Source organism: Lepus europaeus, chromosome 5, assembly GCF_033115175.1.
Source record: "Lepus europaeus isolate LE1 chromosome 5, mLepTim1.pri, whole genome shotgun sequence".
Classification (NCBI taxonomy): domain Eukaryota; kingdom Metazoa; phylum Chordata; class Mammalia; order Lagomorpha; family Leporidae; genus Lepus; species Lepus europaeus.
Window position 1 is genome coordinate 78,053,743 of NC_084831.1, and position 24,655 is coordinate 78,078,397.

The 24,655-nt window shown below is 42.7% G+C and overlaps 1 protein-coding gene across 3 annotated transcripts in view; it reads right to left on the reverse strand.

Annotated features, from left to right (window-relative positions):
* Nucleotides 1-244: 244 nt before the first annotated feature.
* The window catches only part of SSX2IP (SSX family member 2 interacting protein), a 52,358-nt gene continuing 27,947 nt past the window's right edge, over nt 245-24,655 (reverse strand). For 2 of the 3 annotated variants that reach the window (XM_062191639.1, XM_062191637.1), the window contains exons 5-14: nt 23,034-23,144; nt 20,417-20,552; nt 17,802-17,877; nt 17,541-17,718; nt 16,176-16,326; nt 13,493-13,629; nt 13,001-13,174; nt 8,737-8,851; nt 8,185-8,350; nt 245-4,219 (exon numbers count right to left, since the gene is read on the reverse strand). In XM_062191639.1, the coding sequence (XP_062047623.1) occupies nt 4,045-4,219; nt 8,185-8,350; nt 8,737-8,851; nt 13,001-13,174; nt 13,493-13,629; nt 16,176-16,326; nt 17,541-17,718; nt 17,802-17,877; nt 20,417-20,552; nt 23,034-23,144 (1,419 nt within the window). In that variant the 3' untranslated portion in view covers nt 245-4,044. The remainder of the gene's footprint in view (nt 4,220-8,184; nt 8,351-8,736; nt 8,852-13,000; nt 13,175-13,492; nt 13,630-16,175; nt 16,327-17,540; nt 17,719-17,801; nt 17,878-20,416; nt 20,553-23,033; nt 23,145-24,655) is intronic. The other variant, XM_062191640.1, reaches the window with a different exon arrangement.

The following is a 24,655-nucleotide window of genomic DNA, read 5'->3' on the forward strand; positions in this document are numbered from 1 at the left end:
TTCAGTGAAGAAATGTGCCATGTAAGTTTTATCAGCGTTTTATAATTCACAAACACCAATATGAGCATACTCTGTGTTAAGTATTATACTAGGTACAAATAGTTCTTAAATCTATGAATATTGAAGTGCATCTTTACCAGGATCTATATGTATAATCACAGACATAACAGCACTTTCTGTATCCTCCAAAATCCATTATTTGCAAATATCACCAAAAATATAAAAAACACCTCAGCAAGACAAGTGAAAACTTTTATATTAATTTAATCAACAATCCACTCCACTCTTAATTTACATCCAGCCTGAAAAAGGAACACAGTATTAAGGAAAAGGACTGGAATAACCTAGTTCATTATCTTCCATGGTGCGCAAATCTTTGCAAATGCTTTTTCTATTAGATAATAATTCATGTTCATGTGGGGAGAAAATCCTATACTATTTTACAGGTAAACATTTGTATTATAGAAACAAAACCCACAAAAACAAAACCATAATCACATTTAACACCTTCCACACAAATGATGCCAAGACTTTAACTGCAGCCATGTTACTGTTCCACAATGGTTATGCGGCTCTAGAACAGAAACACCAGTCCACGTTTTAAGAACAGAACAAATGTGTGAATCAGTATTACAGCAATGTGCCAGGGTTACATAGCTGGTTTTCCACTTATTTCAGAGTCTCAACATCAGGCAGTGTGCTGTCTTCTTATCCTCATCACCGCAAGCCCTGCCATCTGTCAGATGCTACATCAATGCTCAAAGACTGGAAAGAGGACAAACAGCAGAGTATGCGGATTTACTAGGCTTCCATGATCCACACTTACTCTAAACCCAATCTAGAACTCAGAGCATGGTTCACACCCAGCAACACACTTGGACGATTTTTACAACAGGGCACTTAGGGAAGGGTCTGCAGAGGGTGCTGCCTGTCACCACCATCCTGGGGGCCCGGCAGCTTCCAGCTCCACCGAGGGAGGTCGAGACTGGATTCCAGGGTGTTCTTCTGCTTATCCACCTGGAATGTGTTTGCTCAAAAAACAAAAACAAAAAAACTATGTTATTAACAAGCTTAAGAATAATTCTAGGCTGGCGCCGTGGCTTAATAGGCTAATCCTCCGCCTGCGGGGCCGGTACACCGGGTTCTAGTCCCGGTTGGGGCACCGGATTCTGTCCCGGTTGCTCCTCTTCCAGTCCAGCTCTCTGCTGTGGCCCGGGAGTGCAGGGGAGGATGGCCTAAGTGCTTGGGCCCTGCACCTGCATGGGAGACCAGGAGAAGCACCTGGCTCCTGGCTTCGGATCAGTGTGATGCGCCGGCTGCAGCACGCCGGCTGTGGCAGCCATTGGAGGGTGAACCAACGGCAAAAAGGAAGACCTTTCTCTCTATGTCTCCCACTATCCACTCTGCCTGTCAAAAAAAAAAAAAAAAAAAAAAGAATAATTCTAGTCTGCTAAAGTAGGAAATATACAATTCCTTCCAAAGAACAGTGTTATTTCCATTATATCACACGGCAAACAATTTGCTATGGATCATCCTGTGAGAACTCATCATTTAATACACTGCTTCCATAAGAAAATACCCATTAAGTGAAATTTTAGTCCCAGCTTTCTGGTATCATTGAATTCTTCTAAGTTTCTCATCATCCTAAGTGGCAAACACAAGCATTTAAGAATAAGATGCTTATCTCAAATGTTTCTTAACCACTTTTATGCTTTGAAAATTCAAAGTGGATATGTCATGAAAAACAAATGAGGTCCAAAATATTTTAATTTACATGCTGATAAATAAGAACGTGCTTATTTAGAATGATGAGGACTTCCAAGCTAGGTCCACTGTGGTGCCATTATTTACTCACGGCTGAATGGAAGCCTGCAGCATGGCTCTGGTACACAGCACACACCCAGAAAGGGAAGAGCAAAACAAAATGCTAGCGGTTTCACGTATGGCGTCAGGAGTTTTCCAACATGAAAGCCATGACCACACCCTGGGAAGGTAGGGTGACGGGGGAGCACTGAGGAGCTGGAATGCACGACACAGGGGTGATGCTATCAGGTAACACAGGTCATTTCTGGCAGGGAATCTTCGCAAAGAGCAAATGTACCTGAGTTCCATTTTACTGTTTCTTTCACAAGGAATCCTTCTTTCCAAATAATAAAGTCCTCTTTAAAACGGAAACGTACAACACAGCTTTTTAGGAATCACTATCACAGAACAGTGTCTCCTTGAGAGATTTACACTGAAAACCAGAGTATTTGTTTCTGGCAGAGCACATCATGGAAATCTCTAGGCGTGCGCGGGGGGCACAGGGGCACATGCTGGATTCCTGACTACTTTTTAATTGCACCTTTCTTTGACCATGGGATTGCTACACAGCAGCACAACAGTTACAGCCCAGCTAAGTCTCTTCCTTTGGAAAATGGCAGTATCTCTGAAAATCTGTAACGTGTACTATTCTACAGAGAAGTGAGCATGCATCAAGCTGAAGGCAGTGAGCCACCAATGTTTAAGAGGCAGCAGCTCTGAGCTGAAATACGGTTACTATGTTACAAGTGTCTTCATTAACGTCTCAGAAGATACTCTTAATGACAGCCTACCAGCCCTGAAGAAATGGTTGCCACTACCCAACTCCAGAGTCACACAGAGTGAACAGATGACACAGACAGGCTTTTTGTGGGTAATAGGACACATTTCAATGGGACAGCCACAAACAGGGTTTCTGAGTGTACGTGCCGAAAACGGGAAGGCAGCTAGGCCTAAACTACAGGAACCGGACCACCATGGACTGGATCTGCGTCAGCGTCTATGTACAGAGACAAGCAGGGTTAGGCACTTAAAGCTTTCTGATGAGAATCCCGGCCCTACAGTAATATGACTACCAGTAGTACGATACTTTTCATGAAGAAACATGCACTCAGGAACATTACAGACAGGAAACAGCCTCAGACTGTTCCAAAAACAGAATGACTCTAGATTGTCCAGAGAACATGGATTACACAATCCAATACTTTTACATTGTCATTGTTTTTAATTATCAGTGGTAAATATCTCATTGGAAAAAATTATTTAAAAATTACTGGCAATGATACAAAGCCCTCACTGGTACAGATATTACTGTATTGGGATCCATCTCGTAAGAAAAATACCACCATCTAGATATCTTAACTATCTTCTATCATCCAAATACCTTAAACCAATATTCTTAGATTGTTTTATTCAAAGATATTTTTGTCCTGCCCCTATACTCTATAATCTTTTTAAAAATTATAATATTCTACATATATAAAATAAAAATCTAATGCTGTAAAAATCTCAAAAATGTAACATTAGTAATGCTGATTATCTAAAGAACTCTGCTTCATGGTACAGCTTTGAATATTTATTGCCCAGATGGATTAAAAAAATCTTAAATGTAATGTGGCAATGGACCTAAAAATCTGTAAACAGAATATCACCAAAAAATTTTTATTGGCATGAAATGCTATACGTATGGTTGTGTGAAACTTTTAACTCTTAAAGCCTTTTAACATAATCATGTATATCTATGTACAAAACATACATAAATTTCACTTTATTTAAAACATATGAAAGAGGTAATTTCAAATCACACTAAACATAATAAATATAGAACTTGTTTTGTTAAAAATCTACAGTATACATTCAAGTTAAAGGCTAAACTTCCAATTCCAACTATGTTTAAGACAAAAATTAAACATTTACAATAATCAGTTTCCTAAAAGTGCTATTTTTAATACCTATAAGAGGAAACTCATTCTAGTGCTTTTGTTTCCACCCAAACATCTTACATTCCTTTATTCACAGAACCAGATGCTTCTGTTACTAAAAATACATCTCCAAAGCTTTTAGATCCATTTAAATAGATTTAACATTTCAGCTCTTTGGGGGACGACAGGGGAGTCCAGACAGACAACTCAGACCATCTGAAATTATTAAAGATGACCAACTTTATGATATACCCTGTACCCTGTTTCAACTCAGATGTGAAGTTTGATGAACAGGTTAATGAAGACATTCCAGCCGACAAGTCTAAGGTAAGCCATCTTTCTCTACGTGAGAATTTGTATAGGGCGAGAAGCAGCCGGTATAGCAACCTTCCTGTGATCCGGGTCTGGAAACCACGCTCCACTTCTGATTTGTACATTCTCTTCCCACCTGATTTGGTTTTGTTTCTTCAGGAGTTATATTCAGTACATTGATTGAACTGTTGGGAAAAGATAGGAAGGTCTTTGTAAGTATCCCCTCCTTCCAGGATAATTTAGGCATGTCTCAATGTCTAAAGTCTGATGGCCTCCCTGCCCTGTGCCAGGGACACTTTGAGGATGCACTGATAAGAACATTAAAGAACTGTTTCAAAACAGCCTCACTGGTCATTTCTCACTCTCCACTGACTCCTGTGACCAGTCTATTTCTTTTATTTCTCTCTCAATCCACTCTGAAGGGCATCCCCAAGTGAAACTTAAGGTAGACAGAGAACATGTGGGATTTCAAGCTCACGTTGCACACCGCTTTCTGCCATTTCCAAATCTCTTAATGTGTTTTTGTTCATGCACACTTGCGTCTCTCTGTCCCTCCAGCTATGTAATGAAAGCCCATAAAGGCAGTTAAGAACCAGACATTGAAGGCAGACCCTTTAGGTTCAACCAGCCTCAAAACAAAGATATCTGATTAAGTGACTGCTTTAAAAATCTATGAAGTGTAGCAAGTGAACAACACATTTTTTATCAATTGTTTATACAGTATAATTTTTTTTTCACAAAAAATTTTCCAGATGTACATTTCTTGTGACTTTTGCTTACTCAACCTCATAACGTGGCAATCCTAAAAAAACATCAAGTTACTTCTAACTCCAAACCCTAATCAAAATTTTTATTTATATCGGCTTACCCTTCCTTAGAATAGCTTACAATGATTTAGTTCCCAGAATCCCCATGCCTCAGATCTGTCACAGATGCGAACAATGATCAATAGGTTCTAAGATACAGCCTTTAGGTAAAATCTACCTAACAGAGAAGGAGCGACAAGGGCACTGCCGTACAAATTACTTTGCTGTCCTCTAATTGTAAACCCAGATCCAAGGTGCTTCAGGGGCAAGAGATCCAATTTTAAATAATTTAAAATTTCAAGAAACCATGTCAGGCTGCATGGCTTTTCTATTATACACACAACTCTTGTCTGTTTTTCTCCTAGAGGCTGGAACAGCCAGACAGAGTACCTTTAAGCAATGAAATTCTGTTCTCTGCTACTGATATCGGTCAGACCAGCCCTCAGGACACAAGAAACAAAAGCCTTTCTCACCGTACATCTGTGTTTTTCGTGTTTTTCCCCCCTAGCCCATCACCGAGTGTTTACGATGCACCATGTACCCAGTGCCTTCCCTGTATTAACACTGAACTCACAATACCCTTTGACCCAGGTACGAAACGGTGGATGCTTTGTTTCTGGAACCCATTCAGGACTAATCATGCCAAGTATTTCATAACCAAAAATAATTATGTAAAGTAAAAATTTTAAAAATGTGGGTGCTGAGTACACATGGGCTCTCCTCTTATTCCCTGTACGTCCGTCCATATTTTAACTTTTACATCTCTCACTTTCTCGAGCTTGCACGCCTTTTTCACTGAGCGCCTTCAGCATGGAAATGTGCGTCCCACCTTGGGATCCCTCCACGTCCCAGGGTTCTCTCACCCGGCTCTTCCTTGCCTGCCAATGCTTGGAGTCCCAGTCCTGCCTGCCTTTGAAGGCAACTACAAATCGCACTGTCTTGTCCTCCTTTTTAAAAGCTTGGTATGTTGTTTTACAATCTGTTACACAAATCCTGGCCTGAGAGCCAGCTCCAGGCCAATCTCTCACTGCCAAGGGCCAAGCCTGCTGCAGCTCTGGCTCCTCTTTCCAAGGCGCCTGAAAAACTGCAGGCCCTCAGGACCCTGTCTCCTACTTTAATTAAGAGGAAAGATTATCACCGCACTTGCTAACCTCCCCTTTGATCTTTCCTATTCCTTGCTATCTTTTTGTTTTAAAGGTAGAGTGACAGAGAGGGAGGCAGATACACACAGAGAGAGAGATCTTCCATCTGTGGGTTCACCCTTCAAATGGCAGCAACAGTCAGGACAACGGGAGACCAAAGAGACTCAAGCCCTGAGCCATCTCTGCTGCCCCCCCCAGGATGCACTAGCAAGAGGCTGGGTTGGAAGCACAGAATAGCTGAGGCTCCATTCCAGGCACGTGGTACAGGAGATGGGAGTCCCCAGGCACGGTTTAATCCATCACACCACAGCACCTGGCCCTGCTGCTCTTTATCTTACTAGGGATACTCTCTTGGCTTCCTATGCTCAGTTCAAAAAAAAAATTTTTTTTTTTTTTTTTTTTGACAGGCAGAGTGGATAGTAAGAGAGAGAGAGAGAAAGGTCTTCCTTTTTGCCGTTGGTTCACCCTCCAATGGCCGCTGCGGCCGGCGCATCGCGCTGATCCGAAGCCAGGAGCCAGGTGCTTCTCCTGGTCTCCCATGCGGGTGCAGGGCCCAAGCACTTAGGCCATTCTCCACTGCCTTCCCGGGCCATAGCAGAGAGCTGCCTGGAAGAGGGGCAACCAGGATAGAATCCGGCGCCTCGACCAGGACTAGAACCTGGTGTGCCGGCGCCACAAGGTGGAGGCTTAGCCTGTTAAGCCACGGCGCCGGCCACTCAGTTCAAAATTAATCTTGGAATCGGCCCTGAGGCAGAGTATTAACATTACATTTAAGAAAATGAGGCTGGCGCCATGGCTTAACAGGCTAATCCGCCACCTTGTGGCGCCGGCACACCAGGTTCTAGTCCTGGTCGGGGCGCCGGATTCTATCCTGGTTGCCCCTCTTCCAGGCCAGCTCTCTGCTATGGCCCGGGAAGGCAGTGGAGGATGGCCCAAGTCCTTGGACCCTGCACCCGCATGGGAGACCAGGAGAAGCACCTGGCTCCTGGCTTCGGATCAGCGAGATGCGCCGGCCGCAGCGGCCATTGGAGGGTGAACCAAAGGCAAAAAGGAAGACCTTTCTCTCTGTCTCTCTCTCTCTCTATCCACTCTGCCTGTCCAAAAAAAAAAAAAAGAAGAAGAAAATGATTTAGCGATAGAGGAAAATGCAAAAACGCAGCAATATATGCATTTTCTGGGGACAGAGAGCAACCTTTTTACCACTGTCACCCTTGGGCAGAGAATTTTTTTTATCATTCAAGTTGCACAGGTTTTTCCCAGTTCTGCCGCCCTTCAACACCAATGAAATGGGCACACCAAAAAGAACCTGAAAATATGTACTCTACAAAACCTGTCAAAACAATATCCTTGTAACTAAAGTACTTAATATATTATGTAACTCTTGGAAATGAGCGCAGTGGCTCACTTGGTTAATCCTCTGCCTGTGGTGCTGGCATCCCATTTGGGCGCCGGGTTCTAGTCCCGGTTGCTCCTCTTCCAGTCCAGCTCTCTGCGGTGGCCCAGGAGGGCAGTGGAGGATGGCCTGAGTGCTTGGGCCCCTGCACCTACCTGGGAGACCAGGAAGAGGCACCTGGCTCCTGGCTTCGGATCAGTGCAGTGCCAGCCCTGGTGGCCATTTGAGGAGTGAACCAACAGAAGGAAGACCTTTCTCCCTGTCTGTCTATAACTCTGTCAAATAAATTTTTAAAAAAGTTACACATTCTATGATTTAGCTCAGGTGTACACTGTTCAAAACTGTACCTCCAGCATCCTCGCCCAATCCCTATTTATATTGGACACCAATAACTATTTGTAGAATGAAGAAATCAATCTACTGGAGCAGTGTTGTGGCACAGTGGCTAGAGCCACCCCTGCCACATGGGCATCCCATTAACATCCAGTTCCCTGCTAATTAATGGCCTGGAAAAAGCAGCAGAGAACTGGCCCAAGTGTTTGGGCCCCCGCCACCTACATGCTCAGCCCCAGCTGTTGCAGCCATCTGGGGAGTGAACCAGTGGGTGGAAGATATCTCTGTCTCTCTCTCTCTCTCGTTCTCTGTCTCTCCTTCTAACTCTTTTGAATAAATCTTTAAAAAAAAAATCCACTAACTTCCTCCTCAAAGCCTCTATTGTTGCTAATACTACAGATAAGCCACTCTTTCCTTAGCAGCGCAGATTCGGTGATTTTTAGAAGTATGTGAGAAAAGCGTCTATAGGCAAATACCTGTGCTCAGACACACAGGAACGTGGCTGGCAGAAGTCTGAATTGGAAGGTGAAGCAGGAAGAGACTGAGTCAGCTTAGACGTGCAGACCGGAGACCCATTAGACACACCGTGAGGCTTCTTTTGCCGCGGCCTCGAGTGCATTATAAGATTGTCTCGATCCGAACCTGTTAAAAAGAAAAAAAGGAAAACAGGCAGTACACATGATGAGGTGTTAAATGTAGAGAAGGCAACTGCTAGCAAGAGTCACTGGAGTTCTGAGGGAGGTAAGAAACAGAAAACATTCATCTGAACTTCATTAATTCTGTGATTTTTGTTGCATATTCTGCAAATACTTGAAGGACCTAGATTTCTAAAATTATAGTTCTAGACTAAATTGCCAAACGTGACATTCTTACACACTTAGAACAAAAGTTATGAAAGTCATGCACTGTCCTATCATCCCCACTGGAGCTACAGTAAATAAAATATTAAAGTTGATTTTTAGTTCCAAGTAGAGAGCTGTACGCTTTATTGAAGTGTGTGTTCGGACAAGAGTGTGTGAGGCACTTACTTCCTGAGAAGGCACTGAAAAGTTTCACATTTTCTGAGTTCTGGTGGTCAAAGGTAGTCATAGTTAAGAACTGCTGCTTTAACCAACTGGCTCTTTCTTCTTCGAACGCCTTTCTCTACCGTAACAAACAAACCAAAGAAACAGCGATCAGTATGTCAACATCCACACAGTTGCCATTTCACGACTTATCTAGCTGTCCATGTTTGCTTGCCGCCTAACTACGTGAATATATATTTTAAAAAACAACAGGCAGGGCCAGCACTGTGGTGTAGTAGATAAAGCCACCATATGCAGCTCCATCCCATATGGGTACCAGGGAGTCCTGGCTGCTCCACTTCCCATCCAGCTCTCTGCTTATGGTCTGAGAAAGCTGCGGACCTGGACCAAGTGCTTGGACCCCTGCACTCACATGGGAGACCCAGATGAAGCTCCTGGCTTTGGATCAGCCCAGCTTCAGCCATTGCAGCCATTTAGGGAGTCAACCTACAGATGGAAGATCTCTCTCTCAATCTGCCTTTCAAATAAATAAATAAATCTTTTAAAAAAATAACAGGCTAGAAAATCTGTTCTTTATTATTTTAATTTTTATTTGAGAGGCAGAAAGCTTCCATTTGCAAGTTTACTCCCCAAATGCTTGTAGCAGTTTCAACTGGGCCAAGAACTCAACCTAGATCTCCTAGACATGTGGCAGGAGCCAACTACTCGAGCCATCGTTTGCTGCCTCCCAAGGAGCACTTAGCAGGAAGCTGTAATCTGGAGTAGAGCGGGGACTAGAACCCAGGTGCCAGGCACTGTGAGCATCCCAATCAGCACCTTAACTGTGAGGCCGAAAGGCTGCCCTTAGACACATGTCTTACATGAACTCACGTAGAAACTTAGAATTTCCACTTAATAAAAACTGTGCATTTAAAAATAAAATTTAGAGGTGGGCATTGTGGCTTCTGCTCAGTATGTCTGGATCTCATCCTGGAGTCCCAGCTCCTTTGCTTCCAATCTAGCTTCCTGTTAATGTTCCTGGGAGGCGGAACAGGGCCAAGTACTTAGGTTCCTGCCACTACTCACAAGGGACATCTAGACAGAGCTCCTGGCTTTGTCCTGGTCCTGCTCCTTCTCCAAAGGCATTCTGCCTTTTGAATGATCTATAAAATATTAGTCTATTTTTCCCAAAATTGTGCTTAAAAACCCCACTACCACCAGTCCCTTTGGGCTTTGCCTCTCTTGAAGCGCCCCTCCCCCGCCCCCAGGCTACTCTGGCTGGAGGTCTTGGACTTAAATAAATCTTAATGTTAAATAAAAAAAAAAAATAGTCTATTTCACGTAATAAGCCATCAAGCACTATATCACATCATTTTAAAAAAAGATTTATTTATTTAATTGAAAGGCAGAGTTACAGAGAGAGGAGACAGAGATTTTCCATCTGCTGGTTCACCCCCCAAATGGCCACAACACCCAGGATTGGGCCAGGCCAAAGCCAGGAGTCAGGAGCCTCCTCCAGGTCTCCCTGGTGTAGAGGGCCTAGCACTTGGGCCATCCTCCACTGTTTTCCCAGGCCATTAGCAGCGAGCTGGATCAGAGGTGGAGCAGCCGGGACATGAACCGGCATCCATATGGGATGCCGACGTTGCAGGCTGCAGCTTTAAACCGCTGAGCCACAGCGCCGGCTGCTATCACATCAATCTTGAATTCAAATAGACAATACAAAAAAATGGAACAGAATATTAACCTAACTGTTGAATAAGCAGACTATTAAAAACATGAAATTACAAATGAGAAAAATATCCTGTACTAAAAATTAATCACTTCCAAAAAAAAAAAAAAAGCCATGAGGGCTTCATCAAACATTTCTCATTCTCTAGCCACCTACTAATCCTAGGAGCCAGGACAACTAAACCACAGAGCCCATGTGCAGATTATGTCAAACCTTCCCCTTTCCCAACAGCTGAGGGATCCTAAACCAATCCCCACCCTCCAGCCCTCACTGCACCCAGGGACTACAGGAGACTGACTCTGGAAAGGCCCCAGCCAAGGGGAGTGATAGGCAAAGCACCAAGAATATCTCTTGGAGCAGCCTGGAGACAAAGCCTCAGAAACCGAGATGATCTCATAAGGCAGGAGACAACACCTTGGCTTTGCTTCCTAAGGAAGACCGCAATTGCTGAAGTAGACTCTCACAGCTGTGGAGGACATTCATGTCAGCTACTCTAAACAACCCACATGAACTCTCACTCATACATATTAATATGGAATCGGGCATTGGCATTGGAAGAAAGAACGTTATGAGAAAAAACACCAAGACAGATAATGTACCATAGAGAACCATTTAAGAGAACAATTTTTTTTTAAAAAAGCAACATCAAACAGGTTAATAAACATTTGTAAAATAACAATATTATATAGAGAACAAAAATTAAGGGGATTAGGTCATTTACAGGATAAATTATGAAATAAAACTTGGGCTAAAGCAAGAAAAATACTGATCCTGAAAACCAGTTTGGTGACCCATAAGATAAAGGTAAGAGAAGATCTCAGAATTTTTTAAGTTTTATTTTTATCTATTATAAAAAGAGACAGAGACAGAGATCTTCTACCTGCTGGCCCACGGCACAAACGCCCACAACAGCCCAGGATGGGCCCGGCTTTCCAAGCCAGGAGAGCCCAGAACTCAATATGGGTCTCCCACATGGGTGGCAGGGGCCCAGCTACTTAAACCATCACCTACTTTCTCTCCAGGGAATATCAACAGGAAGCTGGAATTGGGAGCAGGAGTTAATCCAAACACTCCAATCCAAGTAGCATCTTAACCACTGCATCAAATGCCTGCCCTTAGCTTGGCTTTCAACTTTTAAGTCTCAAGTTTAGACACATTACTTATACTACATTATGTTATAGGACAGAATTCAAATGTGTTAATACTTGGCAATGGAAAACAATATCACAGACAAATTGCAAAGTAGAGCAGCAAGAGAGGTGAAACAAAGATAAGTCCCAGAATTCCTGCATCTTTCTCTGCAGGAAGAAACTGACATTGTCTGAAATGGAACAAGTACACAAACGAAGCATTACACATACTACTTAATTATTTAAAGAAAAGCAAACAGAACAACAAAATAACAGTATTAAGGAAAAATCAGATGCGGAAGAGGAAGAGTGTAGATGGAAAGTACTAGAAGGACATTAAATATTTTTCATGGCAGGGAACAGACCACTATCAAGAAAGAAAACTTAACCGTCAAACGGGACTCCCAGAAGAAGTACTAACAGAAATGTTGGGTGCAAGTGTGGAATAAGGAAGGCGGACATTCTCTCGCTTTGTAACTTTTGGTATGAATTAAAAAAAATTTTTTTTAGCTACGTGCAGATGTTACATCTCTATTTTTGAAAGGGAAAGAAGAGGCAGCGCCAAAAAGTTCATGGAAAAATGAAATTAAAATATGCAAATTTTCCATGAACTTTTTGAGGTCCCCTGCTACGTAGGCATAATACATTGTTATCAACAACAAAGGCCACCTGCAGAAGTGCACCGTCTATGCAGCAAACCACACTGCTACTGCCTATGGTTGATGGGCGGCAGAATGGAGACAGGCACACTGTCTTCTGATACCACACTACTGCGCTTGACAAACGACAGATGCCCAAAAGGTAACATCTTCTATGTGAAACTAAATACTTAACAGTAGAAAGTCAGTCTGTAAGAATGAATGAATGCTAAACAGTTTTCAAAAAAAATGTCCATTTCTAAGTCTGGCAAGGGGGAAAAGATACCACTCTGCAATAGTTTGCATGCTCAGCCTCCCTTCAATTGCAAGTTATTTATTAACTACTTTAGAAAGAACTGAGATGACAAAGAAGCAACTAAAAGCAGAATGCAGAGCATCGACCTTTCCCCTGAATTTTCAAGACCCTGGAAGTTTTTAACAGAACCTCCAGGGGCCAGCACTGTGACGCAGCAGGTTAAAGCCCTGGCCTGAGGTGCTGGCATCCCATGTGGACGCCATTCCGAGTCCCGGCTGCTCCTCTTCCGATCCAGCTCTCTGCTATGGCTTGGGAAAGCAGTAGAAGATGGCCCAGGTCCTTGGGCCCCTGCACCCACGTGGGAGATCTGGAAGAAGCTCCTGGCTCCTGGCGTCAGATTGGTGCAGCTCCGGCCATTGTGGCCATCTGGGGAGTGAACCAGTGGATGGAAGACCTCTCTCTCTGTCTCCACCTCTCTCTGTAACTCTTTCAGATAAGTAAAATGAATCCTTTAAAAAAAAAAAAAAAGTACCTCCAATCCTAGGCGAATAGCAGCTTCTGTAAAGCTTCGTCTTTCTCGCTCAAAATTCTTTTTTTGCTCTTTGAAAAGGGACCACTCTTCCTTGAGGCGTTCTTTTTCTTCCAACAGATAACAGTCACGTAATAGTGAAGTGGTATCATCATCGCATGCAGTAGCGAGCTGCTGCTATTAAATTTCAAAAGATAGTGAGTCCCAGCGGGTCCCGGCAACACCCCAACAAGACGAAAAGAAAGCCAGGGCTGAGGTCAAATTTTAGGGCAAGGACCGAGATCACCAACAAAATCAAGCGAGGAGCCTCCTTCCTCAAGAGCTACTACCCCAATTGGCAAAGTCCGGACTAATTAAGGAATGGTGACACATTCGTTAGCAGACAAGTTGGCTTACACTGGGACAATGTCACATACTATTGATCTTTATGAAATAAAGGAATAACAATCTAGTAAGAGTATAAAACTGTAGCCTTGACAGGTAATTCACATTTACCTGTAAAAGTTGCTGCTGGGTTTTAATCATTTCTTTACATTGTTGAATTTCTAACTCGAGTTTTTCAGTTTCTTGTTCATGGTCTTGTCGTGAGATGACATCTTCGTCATTAAAACCTTCTACATGTACCTTAGAAACTAACATATACACACAGAAAAAAAAAAAAAAACCAGCAAATTGACACAGGTTTAATAGCTATTATTCAGTCTTTAGTCTTTGGTGTTTTGGGATATATATTTAAAAAACAAAAATCAATATTTTCTTTTCTTCCCCACAAATTATCTCAGCACACTGATTTCTTTTTTCTTCTTTTTTAAAGATTTATTTCATTTATTTGAAAGTCGGAGTTACAGAAAGATCTTCCACAGATGGGTGAGGGGCCCAAGTCCTTGGGCCATCTTCTGCTGCTTTCCCAGGCACACAAGCAAGGAGATGGAGCCAAGGTGGAGCTTCTGGGACTCAAACCAAGTCCACATAGGATGCTGCTATACAATGCCAGCCCCCAAAATCAAGACTTTCAGAACTTTTCTCTTTCTATAATCTTACAGGTTTTCTAAAACGTAGTTATTTCCTTTGGCCTTTTTAAATGTCACAAGCTATATAACACTAAATCTTAAAACTATGAAAAAATTTCAAAAAGCACAGCACCTATAAGGAATGCATGGCAACTATACAATTTGTGTACTTGTATAATTTTAGGACTAAATGATATCCTTACAATGGAGTACAACTGCCATATTTAACTGGTAATTGATATATATGTAAGACTGTGCTAATTAAAATCAGCTAACATGGCTATATTCATAAAAGAAAACATAAACCATGTTCTTGTTGATATTGCCTCAAGTGTCGTGCTATAAATTTTGCTCTCATTAAATTCAACAAATAAGAAGTTCAAACATTTTCTAGGGCCGGTGCTGTGGCACAGCAGGTTAACAACCTGGCCTGAAGTGCCGGCATCCCGTATGGGCACCGGTTTGAGTCCCAGCTGCTCCTCTTCTGATCCAGCTCTCTGCTATGGCCGGGGAGAGCAGCAGAAGATGGCCCAAATCCTTGGGCCCCTGCACCAGTGAGGGAGACGTGGAAGAAGCTCCTGGCTGCTGATCGATGCAGCTCCGACTGATGCAGCCAATTGGGGAGTGAACCAGGATGGAAGACCTCTCTCTCTCTCTCTCTCTGCCTCTCCTCTGTGTAACTCTTTCAAATAAATAATAGACAATGATGATTCAAACGAATAAAATTTCATGTAAATTAATTTTCATAATAATTTTGCTGAATGCTATGTAAGTTGGCATTGAGTTAGTGATTTCAACAATTTAAATTACATTTTCTTCTGAAAGGCTTCATCTTTGAGCATAAAACTAACTTTCCTGATTTAAAAGCATGGAAACTTTATTTAACAATGCAAAATATCAATTAGAAAGTATATCTATATTACCAACGTGTGGTGCAACGGGTTAAGCTGCTGCCTGTATGCTGGCATCCCACATGGGCATGAATTCAAGTCCCAGCTGCTCTACTTCTGATCCAGCTCCCTGCTAATGAGCCTGGGAGAGCAGCAGAAGATGGCCCAAATGCTTGGGCCCTGCCACCATGTGGGAGACCAGGAAGGAGTTTCAGGATAGCTCATGCGGGGCCACTGTGGCCATCTGGGAAATGAATTAGCAGATGGAAAGTCAGTCAATCACTCTCTCCCCCCGCTCCTCCACCTCCCTCCCACCCCTTTTTTGCACCTGTGCCTTTCAAATAAACAAATTGTAAAAAAAATTAAATGTATATATAATAGAATATTCCAGTCTCTATTCTGTCCATAACACTGAACAATCTGTCTTTATTTTTCTAGACTTCCTTATGGATCTGTAAAATATTTATTTTAAAATACATAAGCAAAAATTGAGTATTACATATTTTTTCTGTGTGCATTTTTCACCTATTTTACATATCATTCCCTATCCTTAAAGATAATTCTGCATTGATAAATATATTCTTTTTAGAATTAATTAATCTATTGAGAGGAAGAGACAGACAAAGAGAGCTGCTATCCACCGGTTTACTCCTCAAATGCCCACAATAGCTGAGACTGGGCTGGGGGCAAAAGGAGACTGGAAATCCATCCAGGTGTCCCACATGGGTAGCAGGAGCTCAATCACTGGAGCCATCACCTGCTGTCTCTCAGAGTGCACATGAGCAGAAGCTGGAATTGGAAGCAGAGTCGGGGCTCAAACCAGGCACCCTGATACGGCATGAGGATGTCCCAGGTGGCGTCCTACCCACCAGGCCTAAAGCTGCCCTAACATCATTTATTTTGAAAATAATTTTTAAATGAATTATTAGGAACTTAGTAATCTAAGGCATCTGGGAAGAAGCAAAAGGTCACAGGACATGATGGTGAACATTTCTTGATTTTCAAGATTTAATAAAGAAGATTCTGGTCTTTTGATTCCATTGTATGAGGCAATTCAGAGCAGACGGCTACACAGCACCTTCCTTTAAAGAAAGAGTCGCACTGAGAGCAAAGTGCATTTCTCTTGGTGAGATTCAAACTCCATGTCTGAAAGCAGGCAAAATCTTGCTTTCAAATCGCCAAACTGAGCTAGAGCGCTTCAAGTCTGAGCGGCATGACTGAAGACAGCAGCTCACTACGCACCACCACGCACGCTACACGCGGAGAGGCAGGAGCTACCTTGGTTGTCGAGCTTTTCTACGTGACTTTTCAGAATCCTCCACTGTTTCCTGATGCTGTTGGTCAGCTGCTCTCTCACGGTTTCACAGGAAAGGTCCCACACGCTCTCTCTGCTTAGTTCCCCGGCATCATCTTCCACGTCAGAGATAACCTACAAGTGGCAAGAGGCACACAAAGGAAAGACCAGGATCCCGACACGGCTTTCCATACTCAGGCGCAGCCATCAGATCCACTACCTTGACGGCCTTACCAAACTCACTGCTGTGCTCCACGTTACAGACGGTGCATATATAAAACGTTAAGGGGCAAAAAACGGATGTGGGATGGGCTTATCAGTTTGCTGGATCTGTGATAGCATAAAATAAATAGTCCTCAGATACAGGTTTAAAAAACAAGTTCTGGTGACTTGCTGGTAACTAGCATTTTCCATCAACACTGTCATTTTCAGACTGTAATCCCTAATGTGAACTTCGTGGAAACTGGAATTTAAATTATATGTAAAGCATGAAGTAAGAAGAAGTTTTCACTGTTGTATGACTGTCTTCAGACCTCTGCATTTATCATCCCCATGCCAAATGCTTTCACTATATTCTCTGGCTCAAGAACACCTACTTGTTTCTTAAAAACTAAGTCAGATGTCACTTCCTCTCGCATTCCTTTACTGCCATGGCAACTGGTCTGTTTTACATTTTGCACCACCTTACCACAGCACCTAACACAGGAAAAAATAATCATTGCTCTATATCTCACCCAAAAAGAGAATTTTCAGAAAAAAAAAAAAAAAAGTCTAAATCCTTTTTTCTCCCAAGAGAACAGAACATAACGAACACTCAATAAATTCATGGTCGGAATGACGGCTCAGTTTCCAAACTTGGCACAAGCCCACTGTCTGAGAAGCAGAGTGCACGACACCTGAACTGACAGGACACGTGGCCCAGCGGCCCCGAGCGCGGGCTCTGTGCTCCTGAGCGGAGCAGCTGGCGTCAAGGCCTCGTTCTGGCCTGCGTACGGCTGAGCAGGAACCACTGCGCCAGAGTCCTCGTCAGCAACACTGGTGGAGGCGTGGTGCCTGGCCGTCTACAGCACCTGAAGCCACTTCTCACATGAGAAATGTTGGGAAACGTGACGGTGCTTATCACGTGTCTGTCACAGTGCTGAGCGCAGATGAAGTCCCCGAAAGTCATCTGCATCACCCCCAGGGCATGTCTGCAAACACAGAGCAGCGTTTCACGGCTGCCATGCTGACTGCAGGCTGCACAGCAGCGAGGATCTACCTTACTCCTAACACCCTACGACGCTCGTCTGGAGTGTTCACTGCTCCAACCAGCAATCGGAAGCCTGTGGAAGAGAGGAAAGAGCACTTACAGTTCCTGTACTATCCTCCGCTCGTTCCCTGGGTTTCTTCTTTTGGGGAGAAAGGAGAGAAATCATTTCCTTTTTCATTTGTTGAAGAACCTTCTTAAGTTCAGCATTTTCCATTAGGATTTGTTTTTGACGATATTCATAATCATTCAAGAGAATCTTATACATTTCATCTTCATTCCTGAGAGAGAAACCGTCAGTATGAAAACACAGGACAGAGAACATCAGGGCTGACTAAATCTGTCTTCGCAAAGCGCACTTTACCTGGCTTCGGTTTTACCAGTCCTCCACGAGGCTCTTCTTCCATCAGCTCTCCCCACATAATTTAAAACGTCCATGGCTACACAAACATGAAGACACAAAACAAATTCTCACCATACATATTTAAGTGTTTAAAACTCCAATGCACTCTAAGCATATTAGGGACATAAATCAACTTGGTAGTTAGCTTAGGGTTTACCTCAAGCAGCCGAATTTCGAGTTCCAGTTCTAGTACCTGTAAGTACTGAGATCTAGGCAAGTTATTTAACCGCTAAATCTGCTTCTTCATTCATACCATGGGAATCACAAAACTACCTACCAAAGAGGAGTTGTGAAAATTGAAAAAAAATATATTAAAGCACATAACACAGTATGGGTGAACACAGTATCTAGTACCCAGTAAATACAAAATAAATGTTATTTTATCATTAATAATTTCATCATCAGAGGTTTGCAAACTACAATTTTTGTAAATAAAAGTTTTCTTGGGGCCGGTGCCGCGGCTCACTAGGCTAATCCTCTGCCTATGGCACCAGCACCCGGGGTTCTGGTCCTGGTTGGGGCGCCGGTTCTGTCCCGGTTGTTCCTCTTCCAGTCCAGCTCTCGGCTGTGGCCCGGGAAGGCAGTGGAGGATGGCCCAAGTCCTTAGGCCCTGCACTCACATGGGAAACCAGGAGGAAGCACCTGGCTCCTGGCTTCGGATCAGCACAGCGCACCGGCCATAGCGGCCATTTGGGGTGTGAACCAACGGAAAAAGGAAGATCTTTCTCTCTGTCTCTAACTCTGTCAAAAAAATAATAAAGATAAAAAAATTTAAAAAAATAAAAATTAAAAAAAAGTTTTCTTGGACCATCATTTGTTTACATATTGTCTACAGGTACTTTTTCACTGCAATGACAGAGACTAAGTAGATGCAACAAGACTTGCAGACCCCACAGGGCAGAAAATACTTACTATTTGGACCTTAATAGAAAATGTGCCACATCCTGTTAACATCATCATCATCAAAGGATATAAGGCTCTTGATAGGATTCTATCTTCTGCCCCAGGTGCACGTGGAAGAATTCGGCATAAAGAAGTAAATGTAAGCTAATCTAATTTTAGAGCCAATAAAATCAGTATGAAATTGTTACTTCCAATTGGTATGGATGGGGAAACAGCTAAGGCCCTAACTGCTCTGTCTCCATAGTGAAATCTTCAAACTTCTCTAGCTAGATGTTACTCCTGTACTTCCAGGATTTCACTCTGCTGTTTCATTCATGAATGAATTCAAGGCTAACCAACCTTAAAAATCAATGTTCTCCAAAAAAGATTTATCAACTCAGAATACTTAAGGATTCCTCTTATGAGGCCGGCGCCGTGGCTCAACAGTCTAATCCTCCGCCTTGCAGCGCCGGCACCCCAGGTTCTAGTCCCAGTTGGGGCGCCAGATTCTATCCCGGATGCCCCTCTTCCAAGCCAGCTCTCTGCTGTGGCCCGGGAGTGCAATGGAGGATGGCCCAAGTCCTTGGGCCCTGCACCCGCATGGGAGACCAGGAGAAGCACCTGGCTCCTGGCTTCGGATCAGCGCGGTGCGCCGGCCACAGCAGCCATTGGAGGGTGAACCAACGGCAAAAAGGAAGACCTTTCTCTCTATCTACTCTGCCTTTCAAAAAATTTTTAAAAAAAGATTCCTCTTATGTTAACTGCTTATTATTGCACCTTTGTATTTTTCAATAACTTTAAAAATAAAATACTCAAATAACTGCAATAGCTCTGCTACAGAGAGCGACAGTGATACAGTCACTATGCTGCCAACAGGCAGAACTCACTATGTGACAGCCTGAAACATATGTTCATCAGCTGGTGCTGAAATCCACATTCAGTTTTGGAAAGACAATTTAGGAGTCCCACTGCATGCTGGCTAGAGGCCTGCATACAACCCACTGGGAAACCAACATTCAGTAAGTAAATGTACAGGATTCTTGTTCCTGGATCATATCTGGCCAACACAATGTGGACTGTGTAATTCTACTTGTGTGTGTGGTTTTATTTCATAATCTACCCTATTTACTTGATATATACACTAGTACTTGAAACAGCTGTAAATTATAGTTGAAGAGAATAATACTAGACAAAGCAGACCCTCTATACACACCGATAACTTCTTCACTCTACCCTTTGACTAGCTCCTTCGAAAATGCACAAACTTACTGAAAGGAACTCAACTGGTATAACTGATTCGGTCTGAGGAACAATTTTACAATGTTAACTCTAAATTCATTTTTCTTTGGGTACTTGGAAGTTGATACTGATTTTTACTATTATTGGTTCCTTGCTTTGGAAGATCAGATAGTCCTCTGGCTGTTTTTCCTCATCAGATAGTCCTCTGGCTGTTTTTCCTCCATGGCTTAAACCTGACATGTTAAAACAATATGTGCAACTAGTGCAACAAAGCAAAATGACTTATTTTTCAAAAAGCAGTTGTCTAAATTCCTGGTTTATATGGTTGAACACCATTTAAAATCAATTGCACAAAGGGCGAATGTGGCTTCATAAATCATTGTGCCGAATCCTTTACATTTCTTAACATAAACTTATTTATTCCATGGGTGTACTCATCTTATCCAGCCTCTTACCTATTTTTTTATCCTTCTTGTTCATAACAAGTTGATGTAGACGTTCCTTTAATTTATTATATTCACGTTCTTTTCTTTTCATATCATGATTATACTGAGTAGCTCGACTTGCAATGATATTCTGTAATTTTTGTACCTGAAAAGAGCATTTTCTATCAAATGAGGATTGATGAACCCAGTTAAAAATTTATATTTACAAGAAAGCAGTCTTAGCATTTATCTCCCTATATAATAGTTTTAAAATTCTAGGATGACTCTTCCTTGTCTGTAACCACTGGAAACCAATTTTTAAGATATCATTAAATGAGGGCCAGTGTTGCTGACGGGTGGGTTAAGCCACACCTGTGATGCCGATGCCAGCATCCCATATGGGTGTGGGTTCAAGTCCTAGCCGCTCCACTTCTGATCCAGTTCCTTGCTAATATGCCTGGGAAAGCAGCACTAGATGGCCCAAGTGCAGGGCCTCTGCCACCCTCATGGGCGACCTGTATGAAATTCCAGGCTCCTGGCTTCAGCCTGGCCCAACCCCAGCCATCTGGCCCAACCCCAGGCCATCTGGGGAGTGAACTAGCAGATGTCTGTCCCTCCCTCTCTGTAAACAAATCTTTATTTTAAAAAATAAACATAAAATGAATCACATAGTTTTTATTCTCACAATCTGCAGACATTTCAACTTGCAAAATTATACACTACACCTTTTATTTTACATATAGACTCTGATAATGTAGAAACTAGAAACTCTTACATAAATATCAAGATGATTAAGGCTTCATCTGAAACTATCAGGATTTATCAGATCGTTTGGAGTGACCTCCTTATACTGACTTGCAATCGCTTTACCTCTCATCAATATATGACAAAATCTATCAGACAGTGGTACCTGGCATCAGGTAAACCGTTCTTAAGAAAGAGTAAGCCCAGTTCAAACCTTTGCTGAGCACCTACAATGTGCCAGGCATGCTGTTCCAAGTTTCTATCTACTATAGCTTCTTGGGCAGCACCTCTTAGGAACTGCGTTCTACTCTATAGCCATTCCCAATCCCTGGTGGAAACTAACATGATTGACCGAACCACTACCAAAGATGAACTGCATTCCAACCATTTAAGTGTAATCAACAAATCAAGTTCAACTTTTCTGTGAAATACTTAAGGAATATGCATAAACAACTAATATTTGGTTAAATATTACTTACTAAATATACTATTTAATAACCAATGTGGCAAAATACATATCTAAATCACTTCAAGGGTCTTTTTAAAGAAATATACTCTCCTAAAAGTCTTTAATTATAGTTAAAATCTATAAAACACTGAAATTAAGAATTATATTTTTACATGTATTACACGATTAGAGATCATACTACAGAGTAATAAAAACAATGGTTTCAGGGCTGGCACTGTGGTGCAACGGGTAAAGCTGCCACCTGCAGTGCCGGCATCCCACATGGGTGCCTGTTCAGGTCCTAGCTGCTCCACTTCCGGTCCAGCTCTCTGCTATGGCCTGGAAAAGCAGTGGAAGATGGCCCAAGCCATTGAGCCCTAGCACCTGCATGGGAGACCCGGAAGAAGCTCCTGGCTCCTGATCAGCACAGCTGCAGGCATTGCAGCTATCTGGTGAGTGAACCAATGGATGGAAGACTTTCTCTCTCTCTCTCTCTCTCTCTCTCTGCCTCTGCCTCTCTGTAACTCTGCCTTTCAAATAAATAAATAAATAAATTCTAAAAAAAAAGATTTCTTCTTACACAAGTTAAAAATATTATTTTCAAATGCATTAACTCTACAGGTCCAAGTAACCACTAAAATAGAAATAAGATTTATGTCAAAAGATGTCATTATTCTAAGTAACCATTAGAGCAGAAATTAGAATTCTAGTAAGCAACCATTGCAGGAGAAATTAGAATTACGGTATCCTTTCCCTAGAAATAAGATTTGTAATATGAGTTTCTCGTATGCCAATGTAATCAAGTCATTGGATAAACAATGCCAACATCTAAAATAGTATAGGAAGAGGTGTCAGGGACGCAGCACAGTTACGGCAGAGAATAGAAGATGCATTTACAGACCCCCGTGCCTGAGAAAAATGGACAGTGACTTTGAGTCCAGGAAGGACAGGCCACTCACCTAACGTAGTTAACGTACAGGCTCAGTACCCCTTATCCCAAACGCCTGCAACCAAAGGCGCTTCAGTTTTTGGATTTGGGAATATCTGCATATACACGAGATTTCTTGGTGATGGAGTCACCTTAAACACACCTTATACACAGAGGCTAAAGGTCTCATACAATGCTTTTAGTGACCTGTTCTGACCACAACCCATCACGTGAGGGCAGGTATGGTATTTCCCACTTGTGGCACTGTGTCACACTGTTCTGCATTTTGGAACATTTCAGGTCTTTGGGTCACGATACTCAACCTATACTGCATCAGATGGATCCACTGGGGCAGGGCTGGGGGGCCACAGAGGGAGGGAGTTGCCAACCTTTTAGTTAAATATGATGCCATCTTATACTGATGTCCACTATATCAATTAGACATAGGATGAATGACAGGTTCATTGTTTTCTAAAGTCAGATCACACACACAATAAAATTTCACTTAAACCCATCTACACACTCACCTCATCTTTCTCATTTTTCAGCAGCTGATGCAAATTTCTGTTCTTGCATTGTAACTGTCTGTCTCTTTCCTGAAGCCCAATCATTTCTCTCCTGGAGGCTTCCAGCTGTTCCTAAAACACCCATATGTAATTCTGATTAAAGTTAACAAAGGATTCCGAACTGAATTCTTGAAGGCTCAGCAACAAGTCGTGACAAATACTAATATTTGTGAGCTAAAACTGAAGTTTAGTGGCTATGAAATATTTATAGCGATTATTATAAGCGCAACACTATACAACTTGTTTAAATGTGCATATTAAACTATATTTAACTTAAATGGCAAGTCTTGCATGCTTGTACCCAAGGGCATCACAGAGGTGCCTGTGGAGGGTTCTTCACCTGCTCCATGCACTGCCACTAGGCACTGCTTCCTCCTTTCTCAGGGAGTCCCGCCGCCCTCCGTAACTCCAGAGACCTGCGAGGCATCTTCAGTCCACGACTCTTACTGCCCAAAGTCCATTTCCCATAAGCTGCTCCCCACCTCACTTCCTAAAGATTCTCCACATCCCATCCTTAGAGGCCTCATTGGCACTACTTTAGTTCAAGTCCAAAAAGACTGGCTAATGGATGTCTTGCCACCAGGGTTTCTGGGCTCCCACCTCCGTCCCAAATCCAGCTCTGCACTCCTCCTCTAGTTCTTCCACGTACAATCCCTCGGTGAGTCCGTTTTCTGGATGGCACCTTTCATGGTGTGTGGAGCCCAGGCTCTCCTCTGCGGATCCATCACACACCCCAGCAGGCACAGAGCTGCTGGTGCTCTGACAGTGGAGCTCTCCCCTCCTGCCACCCCACTGGGCTTCCACTCAGCCTGCTCAGTATGTCTTTTCCAAACACTAGCAAAGTTCCATTTCATTCTTCAACTATCACTTGTTTGTGAAGCCTTCTGTGCCCTCCCCCGCACCAAGAACCATGAATAAACAAATAATCCCAGCTCATTGCAGCTCCTTCCCTGACCTGCAAGCTACCTGTGAGTGGGACCTGAGGTTTCATTATCTCCAAGCTCAGTGCCTAGTACGCAAAACTCAACAAACTTTGCTCAATAAATTAAACAAAGCATATGCGAGATAGAGAAATTTTCAAGGATAGAACAGCATACAATAGGCATCTCTGCTCATGATTGAACCAAAAGAACAGATTCTGGCCCAGACAGACATCATGAATCTAGAAGACATTCTGGAAAAACACCCTATGCTCTGGGGTAGTCCTAATAAATGAACACTCCTTACAGCAAGGGTGGAGAGTGTCCAGCCTGGAGGCCACAAAAGGCCAACGAAATCATTCTCAGGCCCCGCCAAGGGAACTGCAGGTGAGGCTCAAAATTTAATAAATCGGTAACAGGCTAATTTTTAAGTCAATAATTTTGTCTGGCCTATGAGTGATGTTATAAATATCCAAATGGTCCTTGGCAGAAAAAAAGTTCCCCACTCTTCCTTTAAAGTAGAAGACTTGACAGACTCAGATTAGTAACATAATGATATAATTATTCATTGGCCACTTACAAGACACATGGCCAAGGTCTGGCTTGTAACACAGCAGGTTAAGCTACCTCCTGCGAGGTATGGCATCCCGGCATCCCATACTG